Genomic DNA, 14486 nt, shown 5'->3' on the forward strand with positions numbered 1-14486 from the left:
AAGTACAGATATAGATGTACAATTAGTAATTGTAAGTACATATATAGATGTACAATTTGTAATTGTAGGTACAGATATAGATGTACAATTTGTAATTGTAGGTACAGAAAATTCTAATATATGTTTTTTCCCATCTTTTGATAAAAAAGTTCCATACATTTGACAAATACTAGTAATTTTCATGACCTGGTTAGCCCTGATTGGAACTACATGACTTTTGTAGTATCTTATCAGTTGCTATTGAGTAACTCAAAAATGGTCGGAATCAGTAAGGGTCTATTATTGTTCCATATATTTTTTTCTGACAGCTTTATATAGAATCTTGCTTAGGAAATTTTTGTTTAGTTTTCATGAATTTCGCTCATTGAATTTTATTATTTATATAAATACACAGACTGTCTAATTGTGATTGGTACAATATGGACCCTGACATTGGCAGATCCAGGTGATTATTTTTTTTTCCTTCAATTAAAATTGAATGATAGCGATTTAAACATCACAAATGAGTCAAGATTCTCTTTATTTTTTCGATTACTTAGATCCAATTCTTCACTGTTTGCTGTGCAGAAATGTAAAGAATGGCATGGATCCTTGTGTTTATCTAAGTGAATGTTCCAGTGAGGTTCGTGAAGATATTTTTAAATGTGAACAGTAATTTGTTGTCAGGGGCGGATCCCGAATTTGTCTTTGGGCTTGTTTTCCAGAAGCAATGGGAAGCTTAGTTGTAAATTCTTAGCAATGGGAGAAGCTCAATTTATATGAGGCAATTTATTAACAATTTTATACATGAGAAGAAAACAATTGCTGTGACTTTCAACTCGACATTTTGATAATTATATCGACGACATATTATCAATAAACAAAAGTTATTTCCATTCATATATTGAGATATTATAGCCGAGTGAGCTTGAAATTAAAAACACCACAGAGTCTGACACAACTGGTTCATAGCTTGAAATTAAAAACACCACAGAGTCTGACACAACTGGTTCATATTTGGACGTTAATAGCAACATAACAATGAAGTTTTATGATGGCTTTAACTTTAATTTGTTAACTTATGCAGCAATATACCCTTTCGCCCTACATAAGGGGTCTATATCTCTCATTTATTTCGATATGCAAGAGCATGTCCTGAGTCTGATAATTTTTAAAACGTGGTAAGTTATTGACAAATAAGTTGACTAAACAAGAATATCAACAGTCTCATTTAAAGTCATTATTCCGCAATTTCTATGGTCGATACAATGACCTTGTCAGCAAATACAATCTATCATTAAGCCAAATGCTGACTGAGTTTTTTGTGCGTTTTTAGTCCAATATTTACAGACTGAATTGTCAACGGGTATTTCTGTTTTCTCCCGATAATAACAAGGAGCACACGGCGAGTGTACCATCGACAGGGGATGCTCAATCCTCCATGGCACCTGATCCCATCTTTAATGTTCATAGGGCCGTGTTTGCTCTGCTCGTTATGAATATTGTATTAATGGACTTTTGAACTTGAATACCGTTTGTTATCTCCATACATATTTCACAAATACTATTTGTTTGTCCATTATTAAATTCAGAAAACTTTTTTCTAGAGATACACGTCATAGTTACATTGGTAAACTAAAGTTTAATAGTAATAATATACACAGTTTTTATTCTTAAATGTGCTGTAGGCATTATTTTTTGAATTTTGGAAATTAATTCTTTTATTCACTGAAAAATACTTTGATTGACGCATTGTAGCAACGACTTTGAAATTTTTAATACTATTAAATATTGAATGATTAATATTATGAAACTTTCGGGAAAAGTTAAATATGCTTTAGTTAACAATGTTATTTACAGTATTTTTGTTGGGAAAGTTCTAGGGAAGAGCTCTGGTTTATAAACTTCATGCATGTCTACGGCATGATTACCCAACAGATACAATTTATTTTTTACATCTGAGACTGATTTAAAATATATTTATTCAACATCATTAAAAAAAATTTAACATTATTTTCAAAAGTATTTTTAAAATAGCAGAACCGCATGTAAATTTGAACATTTGATAATAATGAGGTTGCGTGTGTATGTAATATTTATGTTCCAGTGTTACGTGTCGACAACAACTTCGACGGACGGCTCAGTGGTTAGGAATTTTGGATGCGCCCCAGTAAGTATAAAACTTTACCAGATGTCAAACAACTCTAAAGAACAGTATTCCAGTGTTCCCTTTAGAAATTGATACTCTCTATTTGTAAAAATTATATAAAAAAGTCTATATCAGAGTATAAGTTTTACAAATTCTTGGTCAAAGTTAAATAACTTAAAGATGTACCTAATTACTAATTTTGGTGGAGTTTAAGGTTCATCGATACTCTGATAAGAGAGATAACTCTAAATGACAAAAATGTCTATTATTCCATTATAGATTTGCCATGTTCAAGTATCTTTTTTGTTGAATTTTGCCCCGCAAGCTATGTTATAATTGTTTGTATTTTACTTATAAAATATATTTCTTTTGGAAAATCATTAAGGTCCCAGCAACTTTTTATATAAGTGAACAGAGGGTTTACGAACCTTATATTGTTTTCGAGGAACAAGAAATAGATTAATTCATTTTTATCATGGAATGTCAGGTCTCAAATACATACAACTCAAACTTCTCAAACGATGAAATTAAATCCCCATAAACGATCCCATCCCTCCCCTCCCCATCCCACCCCCAAATGGGTCCCATCCCTCCCCCAAAGCTCGGAAATGCAGTTAGTGTATGATCATCATTATTGCCTGCTTAGTGTATAGAATTTGAGGAAATGAGCTATGTCAGAGCAATGACAAGGCAATTACGATATCAAATTATAATATCCAGTTACCCCATTAGTTAATGAGTTTTTTATTCTCACTCTAAAGATTATTTTTACTTCTAGAGACAAGATTGTATGCTGCCGCCCTCTGCTGTGGGAAGAAGACAAGCGACAACCCAAACAACACGGACCACATTCTGTAAAAAGGAACTATGTAACTCAGGTGATACCAGCATTTCTCTCTAAGCACTAGTTTGTAGACATCTGTAGTAACGAGCATCGCTTCAGAAGAACTAAAAAATTCTTAGGAAGGCAAAAGGAAAATGTTATTTTTAACATTTTTAACATGTATTACTTTTAATTAATACCATACGCGAATGTGACTAGTTATTTAAGGTTAAATGGGAAAATATGAAATTTACAGTAGTTAAAATTGGGATACACAGTTGCCTTAAACATCCAGAAGACATAATGTATATCATTTTATAGAGCTCACATTGAGTAGTCAGTATATATAACATTACAGATTTAAGCCGCTTCCAGGAACCCAGCACAGATCCGTGTGTGGATGCTACACCCACGGAGTGTCACGATCATTCCAAGCTCTCAGTCCTTTGTAGTGACTGCGAATATGCTCAGTACTGCAGGAAATCATGCGGAATCTGCCAAAGTAAGAGATGTGGCTTTTTACTGAACATATCTGTGCTATCCATAGTTAATATATGTCTATATCATTACATTGACTGACTAGACATTAAAATATACTTTTTAAAACCAATTTCGTTTATGTTAACTTTCTTCCTTTTTACAGATAATGCACACAATGGCGTGTGGTACGAGAATGTCGTCCTGTTTGATTATGACCCAGTCCACAGGACTTGTCGACACAGTTCTTCAGTTGACCCTACCATCTGCCGAAGCATCACACAAAGTAACCATAAAATAGTACCAGTGATGGAAAATAACACGACCCTGAATCACGCGCACGCCAAACACGACTACCTAATCCTACCCTACCACGACAGTTATATCAATCTCAACTTCCGGACAAATGGAGAACCTCTCACGAGTATTCAGCTCAGTGCATGTCAAACAACTGGACATGGGCGAGTCGACATCTTGCTGAATAACAACGCGATTAAGCAATCATACACGGGGACAGATGTATGGAATCTGAGATGGCAAATCCACAAGCTGAATACATTCAATTTAAATAATACAAGTACCTTCGACTTGAAAATCCAAAAAGACAGCGTTACTCACAGCTATGGTCATTACTGGATAAGCCGTATCAGAGTTGAGAGCATCGTTGCACATCATATTCATTAATTTCAATAAAATTTTATGAAAACTTCATAACAGGTGTTTATTTCATCGCTTTTAATTTTTAATGAGAAAGCAGTGTACATCTCACTGTTGATCTTGCGTCAGGAATAACAGCCACTCTATTAACAAGTACAAAAATAAAAAGATGCTTGTAAGAAACAGTAAAAACACTCCTAAATATACGATATATATAAATCTAAATAAAGAACAATGACATGGAACTACGGAAACACCAGATATAGGATCAGATTCTGGGAGCAGTAAGCATCCCTTCCTTTGAGAAGCTCTTGATTTGCTAAAGTAAGCAAAGTAATCTGCTGTCAAAATTAGTATGAATTAGAATTACCATACCTATACTAACAGAAAAGAGAAAACTGCTAAATTTAGCATAAAATACATGTGTGTTGCCTTCACACACGAATGTAAACCAATTATTTTGATTCGTGATTTGGCAGTTTCAAATCAATCCGCTACGATTATTTTTAGCGACCTAGAGAGAATTCTGTAAAATACTAGTAATACAACAAAATTAATGATCCGTGGGGATTAATATTCACGAGCAAAAGAAAGTCGCAGAACTCGCGAATATTGCTCACAGGCGAATAAAACTGGATTTACAGTACTCTAAAGATTATCTTTAAAAGATGGTTGAGTTTCTGTTTGACTTTTGGTTTTGTTAAGGAGCATTTTAGAATACCTTAATTTTACTCTGACTTCTACAACATATTAATGCAACATACAGACTTGAGCTTAAGATGTTTCATGATCCTGAAGCCAGGTCTTTCGACAATCTGCTAGAATTCACATGGGTATCAATTGCTATCCGTTATTACATGTAGCAGACCTGTTTTTGTTTTCACATGAAGCAGACTTTATTCTAAATCTTAAATATGAGAAGAAAAACTCTTGCTATGACCTTCAACTCAACATTGTATTATAAGTTAACAGTCTGACACACCTGTTTCATAGTTGGAAATTTTACTGGAAAAGAACGTTAATGGTAACTTAACAGCATTTATGATAAACGTGATGACTAACTTTTCAATCGTCAACTCTCTTTACTTATGCAGCAATATACCCTTATCACTTGCACACGGGGTTGATATCTCATTTAATTCGAAACGCAAGAGCATGCTATACGTACGAACAGTTGGAAAAAATATCAACAGTCTCGATTAAATTCATCATTTCGTAAGTTCTATGGTTGAAACACTGAACTTGTCAGCAAATACAATTCTATAAAAGGTCAAATGCTGACTGAATATTTTCAATCTAATTGTCAGTCTTTAACAACATACTGAATTGTCGACGGATTTTTCCTTATTTTCCGACCATAGCAAGAGGCACACAACGGATGTGACCGGTCTGCAGGGTATGCTCACTCTTCTATGGCTGCTGAACCCACCTGTGATGTTTTAGGTGTCTATGTTTGTTATGCTCCTGATTTATGTATTGAAATCGACTTTAGAGTTTGAATGCTGTTCGTTATCTCCATATATTTCATTCCACGGAATAATAACTGGTACGAATCATGACCCAACGCTGGACTGTATTTCGAACAAAGTCATTATTTAATAAACAACCATAAAATTTACCGCGGAAACCCTCCTGATATCCACCATAAGTCTGTAGCATGTCTTGGTTTTGAATGTTCTAATGGAAAGACTATAGATGCTCAAATGCAGATGATAATTGAATGTTGCTGCATCAGGTATAAGAATTGACTATAGAAAAGCTGATGTCAATATTCGATGTTCATTTAATTTGGTTGTTAATTTGCAATTAAGTAATTAATATCAAGTAAAAGATACAAATATGAAACAGACAAATATTTGTGGCAGAATCTGTACATTTGTGATCTTATTTCGAAATCAATGGAAAAATTTTCATCTTCTAATAAAGAAACATATTTTTGCCCATGGACATCCCTATGGATTGCTGAAAGACCTGCTCTCCGAAAACAGTTTGAAACAATTGCGTCCTTCGTCTTTAAATCCATCTTGTTCACGTGTTAACTCATTATTGAAATAAGGCATATACGACCTAACCTTTCAGAGAACACGTCTTTCTTACATATACACATGTACGTATTACTTATATTTTTAGTCAGTTTGAAGGACCTGTCTTAGAGGTATTAATTTCATATATTTAAATGAGTCGTCTTCAGCGATCATCACGTATGTGCAACTAATATCTTTATGTTCTGAGAAACACGACCTTGTTGTCGGCAATAAAAGGACATATCTATCAAACAAAGTCAAATCTATTTCTGACTCATCACGTTTAACATGTTTCAATATCTCTTATTGTGGCAATTTTAGGTATTTACGGTGAGTAAATGTTTCATATTTTCCACATGTCTTATTTTGCAATTGAGGAAAGCAATACCTTTTAATCAAAGTCCATCCTGCATTAATTATTTCGGGAAAATTATTCTGGGGGATCTTTAAAAAATAAACTACAGTAGTATTAAGGTAGGATTCTTCTATGGTTTCTGTTCGGTGAAATATTCAAAGTACATTTGCTGATATGTTTTATATATTTAGGTGTAAGAGATTTAAAAGACCCTACTTCTCTTTCTTCATCACAATTGTACAACTTTAAATAGAAATGGAAAACCGCGTTTGAAAACTTGCAGGGACTATATTTTTGGCGGAAGGGTGGCGTATGAAAATATCTTCTTTTCTCCTCTCAAAATTATTATACAACAATGAATTTAGTTATGATTTTTACACAAAGACTTCAAGAACTTTTCAAATGTAAGTTTAATTAATAATAAGGGACTAAATTTCCTAAACATATCAAATAAATATGATTTTTCAAACAAACTAGAACTGTGTAAGCTTTTACAAGCTTCCAATCTGAGACAAGATTTGAGCCAAAAATCCATAAAAAATATTTTTCTCTCTTAGTAAACGATCAAAACTTTTTGTTTTTGTATCATTTTGTATCTTTATGTGACAACTTTACCATATGTGAAAATCAGAAAAATTGAAATAGAAAAAGCAACTCATTTATTCTAAAAATTTAAGAAAAGTAGAGAAAATTCGGATTAGCCAACAATTTTACTTAAATTATTTATGTCAATTTGGTTAAATCATCTAATAGGCCCTTTATGATGGCATCTTTTCATGCAAAAAATCAATCTTTTGAAATACAGGTAGGGATCGCATAATTGGCAACAGTAATTTTTTACTGAAAATGTCCAGGAAAAAGGTAATGACCTTGACCTGACCTTGTCTCTAATATAAAATAGTTAAATTTAATTTCACTGATACCATCACTAAGTAATATTGTCTTCTTGATTTAAAGAAATGTGTAAATAAGAAATCCAAATATTAATGACCCGTCCTTTGATGAAAAACGAAATAAATGTAAATCTAGAGCAATACTACTTTGTAAGATTTATTTCATCAAGTACTGGTTCCCAAAATAATTATCTTCGACAGGTAACTTTATAGATTAAGTGAACCTGATTCTCGCACTCTTGTGTGGATTTATGAACAGACTGGCTATGAAATGTAAGCTAAATGTTATTTTCCTTTTAATCATCAAATTTGGAGAAAAAATAAAGTAAATGAGAGTTAATGATTGTTTTAAATGTCTAAATTTTCAAACTAGACTGGAGTTACCTTTCCTTGCCTTGCTTTCTTTGGTCAATTGTTTGTGGACAAAACACATGTGAGTAGTTGTTGTTTTTTTTTTCGAACTGCTCTGATCATTCTAGGAAATATACTTAGTAACTTCTTGCATGCATGGACGTACGTTTATTCAGAATTAACGAATACTATACTCCCTTCATATTTATAAAAGTAATGAATTAAAATATATTTTAAATTCAGCTCCCATTCTTCATTGTCTCCGTTGTTCTGGAGTTACACAATCAAACATTGACCGATGTATCAACCTTGTGGAATGCGCACATGAGGTTACTAGTATTTTACTCTCTTATCATTTTCTACAATTAATATAACTACATTAGATAGGGAATTAGAACAATTTAGACAATTTATTTCTTTAACATGCGCGGATCTAGAGGGGGGGGGGGGTCAGGACCCCCCGTGGAATTTACAAGGTTAAAAAATGTATATACTAAAGCAAGGAAAAAGTTACCATGGACCCCCCTTGGAAAACGCTGACCCCCTGGTAAACGGGAATAGGTGTGAAATCGATATGAAAAGTGAAAGATTTGAGGCAATAGAAGTCATAGACTATCCCCACCCCACCCCACCCAACCCCCACGAAATAGGTTTTTGACTTTTGGGCGAGTTTAGATGTTTTTTTTTTGTTTTTTTTTTTTTGTTTTTTTTGGCTTGTCAAGAAATATTGGGATTGGATTTTTTTTTTGACTGGGGTGGACCCCCCCCCTGGAAAAAATTTCTGGATCCGCGCCTGTTTTATATAAACAATTTAAGAGCCTCATGGGCCACATCGCTCAAACTTTATTTTTTACCAGATTTTCTACCTTGTAAAATCTATTGTGGCCCGTCCTACCCGTGAGGATCATGATTTAAACAATTTGAATCTACACTACTCAAGAATGCTTCCACATAAGTTTCAGCTTTTTTGTCACAGCGGCACTTGAGAAGAAGATTTTTATACATTTTTTTCTATATATCTCAATGTAAAGCTTGCATTTCCTACTGAGGTCCTCCTTACGACCGGGGTCATGATTTGAACAATTTTGAACTACCCCAATATGCTTATACATAAGTTTCAGCTTTTCTGGCCCAATGAGATTCTTGAGAAGATTTTTACCCCACTCTATCTTTTATTGATGGATTCCCCTTGTCAGGAGACATGACCCTTCACTTTTATAATTTAAACTCCCCTTCACCCAAGGATGCTTTGTACAAGTTTGGTTATAATTGGCCCAGTGGTTCTTGAGATGTTGAAAATGTGAAAACGTTACAGACGGACGGACACACGACGGGCAATGGGTGATCAGAAAAGCTCACTTGAGCTCTCAGCTCAGGTGAGCTAAAATTCACATTCAGTCAGAATTCAGCTTGGCCATTAAACGATATCTGAAACATGACTTTCTCATTTGATATTTAAATGAACATAGATATTCAAGACTGGCTGTGCGATGAATGAAACTTGTTTATTTTAGTGCTACGTGAATACTACAACTCTTTCAACAGGATCTAAAGTGAAGAACTTTGGCTGTGCTAAGGTATTACTTTGAAAAGTTCTCAAAATATTCTTTAAATATTAGGTGTTAAAAATATGATTACAAGTTAATCTAATCCATTTCGATAAACATTCTATTTCTTGAGCTTTTTCACATGCCCCCTTTTCCACTGAAACAAGCACAAAAGATTTTCTTAATAAGTAAACGTTCACTGCTAAATCAGTTTTCATATTTCTGTCGGGTCTCTTCTAATCACAGGCACCTGAAGTATGGATAATACCCCCCCCCCTTTTTTTAATAAAAAAAAATGTAAGAGTGTATAATATTCAAAAATATAAAATTTCCCCGTCAAAATCTATAGTTATATGCAAGCAGATTGTACTTTTTCTCACGTTTCAAGAATGGCCTTATTCGGTATAATAAAAATACGTGTATTTTTATTATACCGAATGGGGTCATTCTTTAAACGTGAGAAAAAGTACAATCTGCTTGCATATAACGACATATAGATGTGTTTGACGGGGAAATTTTATATTTTTGAGATATTATACATTCTTACATTTTTTTTTCATAAAAAAGGGGGGGGGGTATTATCCATACTTCAGGTGCCTGTGTTCTAATGGCAGTTTATAAATCTAAAAGTATATAAGTTAAACATCTATAGATATGATACATATTTCCATATATTTTCTTAAGTCGTTGTTCAGATGTTGTCTTAATGCTTGATAGATTAACTTTTGATTTAAACGATGATTTCACAAACCTTAACTGAATCTCCAGAATATTATGAATACCTCACTGAGAGTTGTATATCTGATTAGGAAATTTCTTAAGAAATGCTCTTGCGTTTGGTAGCCCTATCAACTTCCTTTCCTTCCATACATGAAGTTTACTTGTATTGTGTTGCCTTTAGTGGCTAAATAGATGTGATCTATTTTTTACTGTGTTGTGTTCTCACAGCAAGTAGTAGCTACATCATTTTTCTACAAATGTCTTGCCATTGTCTGTAGTAGATATATCATCCTTCTAACTGTTTAGTGTTGTCATAGCCTATACCAGCTATATTATGCTTCCTGTACTGTCTTGTATTGTCATTGTCTGTAATAGCTATGTTACACTTCCTTTACTGTGTTGTGTTGTCATTGCCTGTAGTAGCTATATTATACTTCCTTTGCTACCTTGTGTTGTCATTGCCTGTGGTAGCTATATTATACTTCCTTTACTACCTTATGTTGTCATTGCCTGTAATAGCTATATTATACTTCGTTTACTGTCTTATGTTGTCATTGCCTGTAAAAGCTATATACTATAGTATATTATACTTCCTTTACTGTCTTGTGTTGCCGTTGCCTGTAGTAGCTATATTATACTTCCTTTACTGACTTGTTATGACATTGTCTGTAGTAGCTATATTATACTTCCTTTATTGTCTTGTGTTGTCATTGCCTGTACTAGCTATATTATACTTCCTTTACTGTCTTGTGTTGTCATTGCCTGTACTAGCTATATTATACTTCCTTTACTGTGTTGTGTTGTCATTGCCTGTACTAGCTATATTATACTTCCTTTACTGTCTGATGTTGTAATTGCCTTTAGTAGATGTATCATCATTAAGTTACTCATTCTACGATTGATTGTATATTGTTTAACGTCCCTCTCCAGAATTTTTCACTCATATGGAGACGCCACCACTTGCCGGTGGAGACCTGCAAAGTTTGTCCTTTACTCGGCACTTAGGGCCATTGAGCAGGGAGGGATCTTTTTCGTGGCAGCACCTACTGCGACACGGGACCTCGGTTTATGTGGTCTCATCCGAAGGACCGGTCTCCACGTCCCACAATGGGATTCGAACCCGCGACGTAAGGATTGTCTCCTTACTTCGCGACTCTAGATCCATAGCAGACGCTCTAACCACTGCGCCACGCGGGCGACCTCATTCTAAGACAAATTATTGTCGATATTAAATCAGTTTCCAGTTGTTCAAAAGAGTAAAAAATGAATTTTAATATTGTAATTGTTGACTAGAACATTTATGATAATACAATTATGCAGATATCAGAAATAATCGATTGTTAATTATCTATTCAGAAAGTTATATTTTTACCCACAGAAACCAGATTGTTCGTCTGGGCAGGGTGTTCTAGGAAAAAGAGACGTGACGTCTTATAACATAGAATTTTGCCCTAAAGAGATTTGCAACATAGGTATGAAATTAAAATGAAAAAAAATACATTCACAAGTCATAAAAAGCGCTTATTTATGCCCTGTTCACACGGAGAATTTAATTCGCAGTAAATTAATGCGAAGTAAACTAATGCGAATCAAACTAATGCGAATTAAATTGCGTTCACACGAAAGCTAATGCGAAGTAAACTAATGCGAATTAAAATTTTACTTCTGCAGCCTGGCGTCAGCACGGCTATTATGACGTCATTTGCAAATCACGTCACCTTATTCTGAAGCAGATCAATTTGGCATAATGACAAAGTGTCTGAAATTAATGATTCACAATTTTTTTTAGTTTTTCACTCAAAAATAGCACAAGTACCAATAGCTGACCATCGAGAAGTAGCATTTGACTAAATTTTGTCATTAAGCATGCGTCAGAATTTAATTCGAATTAGCTTCGATTATTTTAGCGTTCACACTAATGCGAAGTATATAAACGCGCAGTAAACTAATTCGAAGTAAACTAATTTTAAATTCTCCGTGTGAACGCTAAGCGAAGCTAATTCGCAGTAAACTTACGTTTAATTATTCATGCATTAAAGTAAATCACATTTTTAATAAGGAAATTTTAATTTTTGATTCAATCTTGTATTCTAGTAATTATTCATGGATCACATTTATTTTATAGATGTGGATCATTTTCAAGTGCCGTCGTCCACGCCCTGTGGCGATGTCTCCGCCCCTGATTGTCGTGATCCTGCCGCCCTAGCGGCAATATGCAGTGATTGTGAGACGGCCCAGTACTGTAGAAAGTCGTGTGGCCTCTGTAGAGGTTAGTCCGAAATATCTGACGTTTTCCAGGCTTTTTTTATTTTGATACTTTACGTGCCAGGTAAACATCAGAACAGGCGCCATTACAAAAACTGGAAATTTCGCCGTCTCCAACTGGAGTTAATTTTCGACACTTGCGAACCAAATTAAATGTTGTAATCACAATTTATCAATAGTACAATACATACAGTACTTACCGATATGGATGAAAAGAAAACATCACTAAAATGCATGAAATAAAACAAATCTCGACAGTCATATTAAGTATTTTCATCGGATTTTGTATTTTATAAACGAATCATATAAAACGATGTTGATATGAACCAAAAGTATTGCACTTTTGATAAATAGCAATTTTGTCATTTAATTCGGTTTGCAAGCTGATAAACACTGCCATTTGAACAAAGTACATGTACTTCTATGTTAGGAGGAAAATAACATCGAATACATATAGTGACATCAACTTCTTTATCACTATCCTGTAGATCGATCCAGTACCTGGTATGAGAACGTTGTTCTGTTTGACTACGACCCAGTACACAGGACATGCCGTCACACCGCTGGAGTTAGTCCCTCTATATGTCAAAGTATTAAGGAGCAATACTACCATATACTCCCTGTAGTTAAAAACAATTACACGGTAAATCACGCTCACGCGAGACATGACTACCTCATTCTGGCTGATACAACCAGTTACGTCAGAATCACTTTCCGTACAAATGGAGAACCTCTCACCAACTTACAACTGAGCGCATGTAAAACCTTTAATGGTCTTGGCAGAGTTGATATTTTACTTAACAATCATACCATTGAAGAATCATATGATGGCACCGCTGTTTGGGATTTGAACTGGCAGATTCATAAACTCAACACAAACCAATTTCACAACGATCGCAGTTTTGATCTGCTCATACGAAAGGATGCGAGGGTTCCTAGTAGTGGTCATTATTGGTTAAGTCGTATTCGACTGGAAAGTCTGGTGTCTCATCATGATCACCATGGCAAATGATATTTTGATTTCTCTGTGTACATTAAATAAAACATCCTTTTGAAGTGAGATGATGCGTAATTTTGCGTATATCTTGATTTTTTCTTTACAAACTTAACAGGACTTGTGTGTTTGTTCGCTCAAGGTTGAGATGTGTTAAAAAATTCAAAAATAATTGCAAATGGGAGTAAGGTTTAGAAAATTCTGATTTCTTTAGAGATAAATTCATTATTGTTCTCATTTAAAGTGTGTCATGGAATATGTTCATAATAAATTAACTCTGAGATTACATCAAGACAAAGAATCGTCAACAAAAATTGCTTTGGGGGGGGGGGGGTAAAAAGTAAACTTCTTTGCCGGCCTGTTTTATATTTTAACGACATCTATTTTATTCATAAACGAACTCATGGGCGAGATGAATATTGTACTTCAACGATTGCTATTTCATCGTATTATGCATCCCATTTATGGTGCTTTTATTTTCTGAAGTTTCAGAATTGAGATAAGCAGGTTAAAATGAACATAACAAGCGGCATTTTTTTTTTAATATTAAAAGCTACTTTACATGCATATTAGAATTAATGAATGCTAGACATGTGCATATGGTTGATTGTGAAAAGGGGACATTTCTATGAAAAATATTGACAGTGTACCTAGAAAAAACCTTTGACAAGAACAAAATGAGATTTCTTGAAATTCAGACTTTATTAGGAGGGGGGTCTCTTGAGGGAGACCAAACTTTCAATGAATATTTAAAGTTAAAATTTGCATAGGAAAAAAAAAGGCGTTGGGAGAAGGGCAGGTCGCCTGCACCCCCCTCAAAATCCACACACATACCCTTGTTTTACATGCCTGGATGTTATGTTCACCTGCGTAAAAGTAAAACGCAAGTGAAATAACTTTCCAAAACGGTTTATTTTATATCAGTTTGGAATTTTCTGATCCATTTTTATTTCAATGTTGAAGAAATAAATGCTTATGTTCACCAATAAGGTCAAAGGAGGTGAACATTCAAATAGTATATTTTATCAGAACATCAGAGATATAGGAATTATTCCGTCTTATAAGAATTGTTTTATACCATGACTGACTAAATATTACTACTTCTACCTGATCAATACAGAAAGCTCACAGCTCGTGTGAACACTCAAGAAGGATGTTTGCTTCTCTTAAGCACCTAATCCTACATTGTACCTCTTTTATTTTTAAAACGTCTCTGGTTTGATAATCATGATTCGTATTCTACATTGGATTT

General features: G+C 34.2%; 2 protein-coding genes across 2 annotated transcripts; both read left to right on the forward strand.

Annotated features, from left to right (window-relative positions):
• The first annotated feature begins 228 nt into the window (after nucleotides 1-228).
• LOC134235122 (uncharacterized) lies at nucleotides 229-4146 on the forward strand. Its single transcript, XM_062717232.1, has 7 exons — nucleotides 229-268; nucleotides 395-445; nucleotides 540-622; nucleotides 2087-2149; nucleotides 2907-3006; nucleotides 3310-3453; nucleotides 3595-4146. The coding sequence occupies exons 1-7, from the start codon at nucleotides 256-258 to the stop codon at nucleotides 4110-4112; spliced, it is 972 nt and encodes a 323-aa protein (XP_062573216.1). The 5' UTR covers nucleotides 229-255; the 3' UTR covers nucleotides 4113-4146.
• A 3416-nt stretch (nucleotides 4147-7562) lies between these two features.
• Nucleotides 7563-13330, forward strand: LOC134235124 (uncharacterized). The gene is made up of 7 exons (XM_062717233.1): nucleotides 7563-7630; nucleotides 7731-7790; nucleotides 7952-8037; nucleotides 9223-9285; nucleotides 11354-11447; nucleotides 12101-12244; nucleotides 12729-13330. The coding sequence occupies exons 1-7, from the start codon at nucleotides 7609-7611 to the stop codon at nucleotides 13250-13252; spliced, it is 993 nt and encodes a 330-aa protein (XP_062573217.1). The 5' UTR covers nucleotides 7563-7608; the 3' UTR covers nucleotides 13253-13330.
• The last annotated feature ends 1156 nt before the right edge of the window (nucleotides 13331-14486 follow it).

Source organism: Saccostrea cucullata, unplaced genomic scaffold (assembly GCF_032062105.1).
Source record: "Saccostrea cucullata isolate Sc308-1 unplaced genomic scaffold, CSIRO_AGI_Scuc_v1 ctg1201, whole genome shotgun sequence".
NCBI classification, from domain to species: domain Eukaryota; kingdom Metazoa; phylum Mollusca; class Bivalvia; order Ostreida; family Ostreidae; genus Saccostrea; species Saccostrea cuccullata.

Bases quoted from the DNA above. Each gene is read 5' to 3' on its own strand.
- LOC134235122 (XM_062717232.1), top strand. The intron at 623-2,086 runs GTTCGTGAAGAT...TTTATGTTCCAG, and splicing joins TAAGTGAATGTTCCAGTGAG to TGTTACGTGTCGACAACAAC. The intron at 3,454-3,594 runs GTAAGAGATGTG...TCCTTTTTACAG, and splicing joins ATCATGCGGAATCTGCCAAA to ATAATGCACACAATGGCGTG.
- LOC134235124 (XM_062717233.1), top strand. From the start codon at position 7,609: ATGAACAGACTGGCTATGAAAT. The intron at 9,286-11,353 runs GTATTACTTTGA...TTTTACCCACAG, and splicing joins AGAACTTTGGCTGTGCTAAG to AAACCAGATTGTTCGTCTGG. The intron at 11,448-12,100 runs GTATGAAATTAA...TTTATTTTATAG, and splicing joins TAAAGAGATTTGCAACATAG to ATGTGGATCATTTTCAAGTG.